The sequence below is a fragment of the Pundamilia nyererei genome, unplaced genomic scaffold (assembly GCF_000239375.1).
Source record: "Pundamilia nyererei isolate P.nyererei 1_Seehausen unplaced genomic scaffold, PunNye1.0 scaffold00025, whole genome shotgun sequence".
NCBI classification, from domain to species: Eukaryota; Metazoa; Chordata; class Actinopteri; order Cichliformes; family Cichlidae; genus Pundamilia; species Pundamilia nyererei.
The window spans coordinates 2,856,563-2,863,400 of NW_005187426.1; the positions used below are offsets into that span (position 1 = coordinate 2,856,563).

A 6,838-nucleotide genomic window follows, 5' to 3' on the forward strand; every position below is an offset into this window, starting at 1 on the left:
GTGTTGCTTTTGGGAATTTGAAAACTGAGTATGGGAACTTTTTATAAGATTTGAGATTTTGTAGAATCATTTATTAGATTAGCTGAAAAAGACATTAATAGTGACCCCCTTTTTTTTTTTTAATTGCCTGGTTAGAAGTTTATATTGCATCTTCATCTGTAAGCTGTTAAATCATGGTTTCCATTGTTGTGAACTATATTTACTCTGCATGAGTACTTAAACACACTGGGTGATTATTGCTGCCCTGCATCAAAATATAAAATATTTGCTGATTTCCAGAAAAAACATTATTACCTTGTTCAATTCAGTTAAAAATGCCTATAAAAATATTCAGTCTCATAGTTTTGTCACAAAAAAGCAAATCAATTTTTCTTCGCTTATGACCTGTTTGCGCTCATTGTATTTCAGCTTCTCCAACACAATTTGTATATTTGCATAGCCTTCTTTTAATTGCACAGAACGACCAATTGACAATAATGGCTATTATACAGTAGGATACACTTTAAGATGGCTTTTGACCTCTCAGTTGATGCTAGACCAAAGTAACGCAGCTGCTTCCTTCAGCAGATTAAAATCTTGTACATGTATGTACAAAATGACCAGGCAACAAATAAGCTACTAGAATCTTCAAAATCATTAGAATGTTGTGGCTCTGGAGAAAAGAAAAACCCCATCAGACTCTTCCCTCTCATTACCTGAGCCAGTAAAAATGTGAGGTGGTATTTAATATGGAGGATGTACAGGTCTCATTACTGATGCCTGGTTAAGGTAAACAATAAATTATTTTGTTTTGGAACTGTATCTAGAAATATATTGATTAAACTGAAGTGGCAGTTGTCAAAGTGTTTTTGTGGCTCCCTTGATTAGACTGGAATACCAAAACACAAGTCTTTTCTCTTTCCCTTAATCCATGCTCTTGACACACACCCTGCAAACTGAATGAGATGCCTATGGCTTGTCTTGGTCACCCACTGTCATCCAAAAAATGAACAAAGTATGCCCTTTTCATTAAATCTTTGATGTTTCGTCAATGTTTGGATGTAGTGGAGCATATGAATAGGAAAAAAACCCATCTTTTCATATCGTATTTACAATCGCCACTTGTGAAATAACATGACTGTAGAGCAAATTGAGTATGAATTTTGACATCAGCAACCCCAAATTAGTAAAGTGTTTGATTTCATACAGCAAGTGGGATGCTAGACAGTGTATTGGTATGAGTACAAGTCTACTTTGCTCAAAGTGTCTGTTTTTACTACAGAATGGATGAATGGATTAGAAGGTATTTTCTTTAGCATTATTTTAAAAAGGTGCAATTAATGGTAAGAAAAGGCAATATCAAAGAAAATCCAGGGTGTCTGTAACATTCAGCATAATTTTATTTTTTAAAAAAGCAAGGCTCTCAATAAGGTTTTGTTTCGTATGTATGCTAAGATGTAAGTTAATAATAAGGAGTAGGAAGGCTGTTTTTTTCTTGAAAATTTTCCCCCTGTCAATTTAACATTTTATAAGATAAATAATTCTATATTAAACATTCGTTTTTTTTCAATTTTTTTTCAAATATGTCCCGAGTTTCTGTTCTCAAAGTTGGTTTAATTATTAGTTTTGTCTTTAAATTAAGTAAATTGAGTTGTGTTATTTATGCACTATATGTCACGCGTTTCCCACGTTTTCTCCCATTATAATAATCAAATAAGGAGAATCAGACGTTATTATATAACAAAAAAAAAAATAGCCGTCCGTTGCGTAACAACACTGCCCGCCCCCTTTTCACTCACTCCGCGCATGCGAAGTACAGATATACACGCCGCCATTGAGGGACCCACGATCTGGAGGAAAGGGTCAGAGAGGTACTTCTACCAGCGGTGCCTGCACGTTTTTCCAGTCTTCTGCTACAACTTTGGCTTGAGCTACCGTTTTTAATACTTGACTCAGGCTCTTGACTTATTTGCTGTGGATGTTTTTGGGTCGAAAACTGTCTTCATCGTTACTACAAGGGAGCCTGTTGTTTTTCTTTTTTTTTCTTTAAAAAAAAAAGTAGATTCTAGAAGTAACGGGCAGCAGCTATAACGAGGCTACAGCAGGCTAGCTAACGTTAGCCAGCGACCTGGCTAGCTGCACACGAGCTGAGCATTGCTCGGTGGTGGCGGGGGGGCGGTTTGCCTACAGTGTCATTTGATGGATCCGAGGATCGCCTGGTTCCAACCAGAACAACGTGGACCCGCTAACAACCTGTGGATGCAGATTTGGGAGATGACACAGAGAATTGGCTACTTGTACGTGAATAACAGCTACACTACTGTATCGAGCCCAAAAGCTAACGTTAACGGGGTGTCGGGAGCCGTCGTCGCGGAAGGAAACGAGGCACCCGATACAAAAAGCAGCGGCATCGGAGAAGCCAAGACTCAGGGGATGTCGGCCCCGATGGGGGATGGAGAATTGACAGTACAGGGGGACTTCATACCACTCGAAACTAACAGCAACCACAACAGCCGAGTCGTTGGTACGGGCGGTGTCGGTGGAGGAGGGCAGCAACAGCACGGCAGCGGAGTCACGGACGGACAGCCCCCCAAAAGAAAAAGGGACAACAAAGCTAGCACTTTCGGATTCAGTGTCATCTTAAACGGTGACAATAAAGAATATGTCGGTTACACGGGCACGCCATGGAAAGAAAGGAACTACTCAGAGGGAATTATAGGGTAAGAAAGAGTTTAACGAAGTTGGAAAAGAGAGAGAACCTTTATAAATTATTTTACTGTATTGGACCCCTTAATGAGGGTGTGAATGTGTAAGCCAACCCCAAGTAGGTGTTCACCTGCAGTGTTTTATTTATTTGTTTATTTAAAGCCTAACTTGAACACCTGCATGCTGAGATAATTGAGGCTGTCAGATCCCATCCCCACCCACTTTGTCAGCTCCACCTATCGTGTTGGGCAACCATGTGCAATGTTTTCTAATTGCATTAAGGCTCATTTGAGCATAAAATTTAATACTTTTGGTTGAAAGGCACCTTATTTAAGACTATTATATAAGGTTATGAAAAGGTGCTGTGGTGGGAGTGGCGTGAGTTCACATGGCTCCTTGGCCAAAATCATATGGTATCTCCTTTGCAGTCCAGAGTTAAAAGAAAAAAAGTTTGATAGTGCTCTCTGCCACTATCATGAAACACCAAAATAAGGAAGTATATTGTGGAAGAATGGCTTTTTATCCCTCCAAAGTTGCAGAGACTTAGAGTCGGTGTTAAGCTCTATGGTTTGCATATCGATGACCAGCTCCTTGTTACAGTCTAATTATTATTTCGATTCTACGTGGTTCTGGATAAATATTCAACACCATATGAGTCTCTGTAGTATTTAGAACATTATAGTGATCATTTAGGTTAAGTGATAAGTGTACCCAGTCTTGTTCTTATACGTACTCATTACTGTTGCTGGGTAAAGTTCATGTTTGCGTTCACCAACAACTTTAGGCGAAAGTGGGGAGGCGAAAACTCCTTTAATAGAAACGAACCTTTGGAAGAAACAGACCACTTCAACTGGTTATGAGAGGGAAGCAAAGAGAAGGAAAATGGAGAAATGACAAACAGTACAATAAAAAGTCAGTAAGTTGGTGGGGGTCAGTAACTGCAGATCAAAAGCCTTCTGCTCTTGAGCCAAACACACCTGCAGTACAAGGAGAAAGAGAGGACAAACAGTTAATGGCATTCAATGCTGGTGTACAAATGCTCAGAGGGTGAAAGATATGACAGAGGACAAATTGCAAAGGTAAAGAATAACATCATGACACTGACAAATACAAGGTGAAGGAATGCAAATCAACAGGTTGGCTAACCTGGGCTGATGGTAGATCAAATCTGCTGTATGGATGCTATACTACGATTGTGGTTGTGAAGTGGCCTTTTAGTTAGTGTCGCTGTGGATTTCTATTAGCCTGCGGAGTGTGATCATAAGTGCTGTTAGTCTGTGGACAGCTAAGGAGTGTTTGTAGCCCCTTTTAAGGAATTAAATTATTTTCCTGTTATTTCTAGCCACTAACAACGGTGTATTTTAACACAGAGTGCACTGTGAAAGCAAAAGAAAATGCAAGTTAAAAGAATTTTTGGCATTGGTGGTGATTTTTGACCAGCACTCATGGATAGTCAACATGGTTATAGCATTGTTATGGCAATCAGTCTGTTTCCCTGCTTACAAACAAACCCTGCTTAAAATCTGGTTGTCTTTGAAATATTTATTATAGTCCTAATGCTTTTCCTTTGGAGAGGGGTCAAAGACTCTTTGGGTACCAACATTATTCATATGCAAGGGAAAAAATACTGGAGTTTAATGCTAACTTCAGCAGTTATTTGATTCATAATTTCCACAAAGCAGATTCTGGCAGCTACTAAACTATACTATCACTTCATTTGAGAGACTCTCACTTCATTTACTGAGAATGAGATTTGATTCCGTAGAGAGCATGCATGTTTAAATTGCCGGGCTTATATTGTTGTTCCTACCTACTACATTTAGTCTTCTAGCATTAGTCTACAGTATTGAACTACATGACTCAATGAGAGAAGACTGCCTATATTAACTTTTTGCCTTTTTCTTTTCATTCTTGTCATTTGTTTATTTTAGATGTGATCACTGTGGGGAAATATTTTGGTGGGTGGGGCTCTGTTTTAATTTTCTTTTTTTAAAGAGCAGAAGTTTGTCTCTTTTCCCACCCCTTTCTGTTAGGCAAGTGCAGACAAGCAGAACACCCTAGTGTGGAGTTTAGTCTTTGGCTGATTCTCATTTATAGTAATATTGTAGCTCTGTGTTTGCTTAAGGACATTCCTTAGTGATTAGCTGGGCTAATACTAAAACCTGAACCTCAGAGTCAGAATCGGACTTCAACCACCACGGAAGGCTTTCTGTTTAACCATACTGTAGCAAATCACAGGGCCAATGTGATGTATGGCAGTACAGTAAATGTATTTTGAAAATGAACATGTGCAGAGCTACTGTATATGTAAATGGTTCACTGTAAAATATCCCTTGTTATACATGTTTTGTTGCTAGGGAGTTGTAGCCTGGGAGCACACTAATGCAACACCTTGAGTCAGACAGATGGAATATACTTTTAAATCAGTGGCTTTAAAAAGCACTGCTGTCATGGGTGCTAGCATTAATGGTCATGTTGTTCATGAGAAGAATATCTTGTGGCTGATTGGTTCTTGCTTAAAAAGACTATACTTTTCTACTGTTTTTGACTGTGAGATGTAGTTACCTGGGATTTCAAAGACCGCTTGTCCTATTTTATTTATGTCATGTGCACATTTCTTGATTTGGCCGGCATATTGGATGTGATACAACCACTGGTTGGTAGGGGAAAAATGTTCCCCAACTGGTTGGCAAGTTCCTGTGTGTCGCTAGGTGAAATTGGTTTCACCAATTTCTTCCTTTTTTTTTTTTTTTTTTTTTTTTTTTTTGTAGATTCATTTTTTTGCCTGGAAATTGGCACACTTGCCTATAGAGTTTCATGTTTATCTTAGCGTACTAACTAACTCTAAGCCCAGAAGTAGTAAAACTTCAGAGGGTACGATGGTAAACTGGAAAAGGAGAATGCTTGCCTTCAAAGCAAAAGCTCTGTATTTTGCAAAATGTTGGCTACACTACTAAGGCACAGCTTTTACTTTGAAGGTGAACCCTCTTCATGTTCAGTTTGCGTCACAGTTTCACTACATCTTGGAGAGTAGCTGGACAGTGTTTCTTAGACAATCCGTCATTGCCATTCAAAGTACAACTGTAGCAATATGTCACCAAAGCAATCGCAAGGCTGTTATTTAACCAACTGGTTGGGAAATACACTTTTCCCTCGCAACAAGTGGTTGCCAGGGGGCTGGCTGGCTAGTCTTTAGGCGTGCATGGGTGGGGATTTTAGTAATAATTTTCCCAGCAACTGCAGTCAACCTCTAGCAACCACATGCAACCGAATGCCTTATTCACGTGATCCTACATTGTCACCATGACAAAATGGTGTGGAAGTTAATACCATGTGATCTGTGGACATGAGTGTGCAAAACATCAATTGAAGTTGATGAGGTTTTCAACAATTTGAATTTATAGGCTCAGTCACCAGTTTTCGTTCACAGTAAGACTTTAAGTCTACTCTCATAAAAATTGGGTGATTCTAAAGATCAGACCAAAGCCATGCTCATTGGTTAACCCCATCTCCACCTGCACTTTTAGTGGGATGATGTTAAGTTTTGCTGAATTGAATTATGGATTTGTTGCTTTGCTTGCTGAGCTTGCAGTGAAAAGTCCAGTAGACTTCATCTTGTCAAGTGCTGTTACAGGTGTTAGCCAACCAGATGAGCTTTATTCAAATCATTTGGTGTGGCTTTGGTCAGTCAAATCAGGTTATTAAAATATACTGAAAATAAAGTGGTTGCACTTCTAGTTTGATGAACTGTAGACAAAATGAATCCTTGTGGAGAGTCATCACCCTGTCTATTAACAAATGTATTAGCATGCAAGCTAGCTTGTCTCAGTCCAAGATTTATTGTTGTACCTTTACAAGTTGCTGTTGCTATGACAATCATGCCAACATGACCAGAGAAATCTTGCATTACTCATGTTAAATCTTCCAAGTTTCTTCTCTGTGATTCATCTGTGATTAGTAAAAGCTATCTAAGTGAGCCATATAATAATAATATTGAGCAAGTGTTGGTTACACGTGTGAAAAACTGTTCTAAAGCCTTTCATCTGCGCTCTTAAGAGAACAGGGTAGTGTGGGTTCAACACAGACATTTGCAGACATAGGGTCCGCTCTTCGTACCTCGCTAAGTAAGTTAGCTGGATTTGATTGTTGACGA

At 39.1% G+C, this 6,838-nt stretch overlaps 1 protein-coding gene across 1 annotated transcript in view; it reads left to right on the forward strand.

The window, feature by feature from the left end:
• Positions 1-1,809: 1,809 nt before the first annotated feature.
• Positions 1,810-6,838, forward strand: part of tent4b (terminal nucleotidyltransferase 4B) — a 28,422-nt gene continuing 23,393 nt past the window's right edge. The window contains exon 1 of the mRNA XM_005727623.1: positions 1,810-2,699. Coding sequence (XP_005727680.1) covers positions 2,179-2,699 — 521 coding nt within the window. The 5' untranslated portion in view covers positions 1,810-2,178. The remainder of the gene's footprint in view (positions 2,700-6,838) is intronic.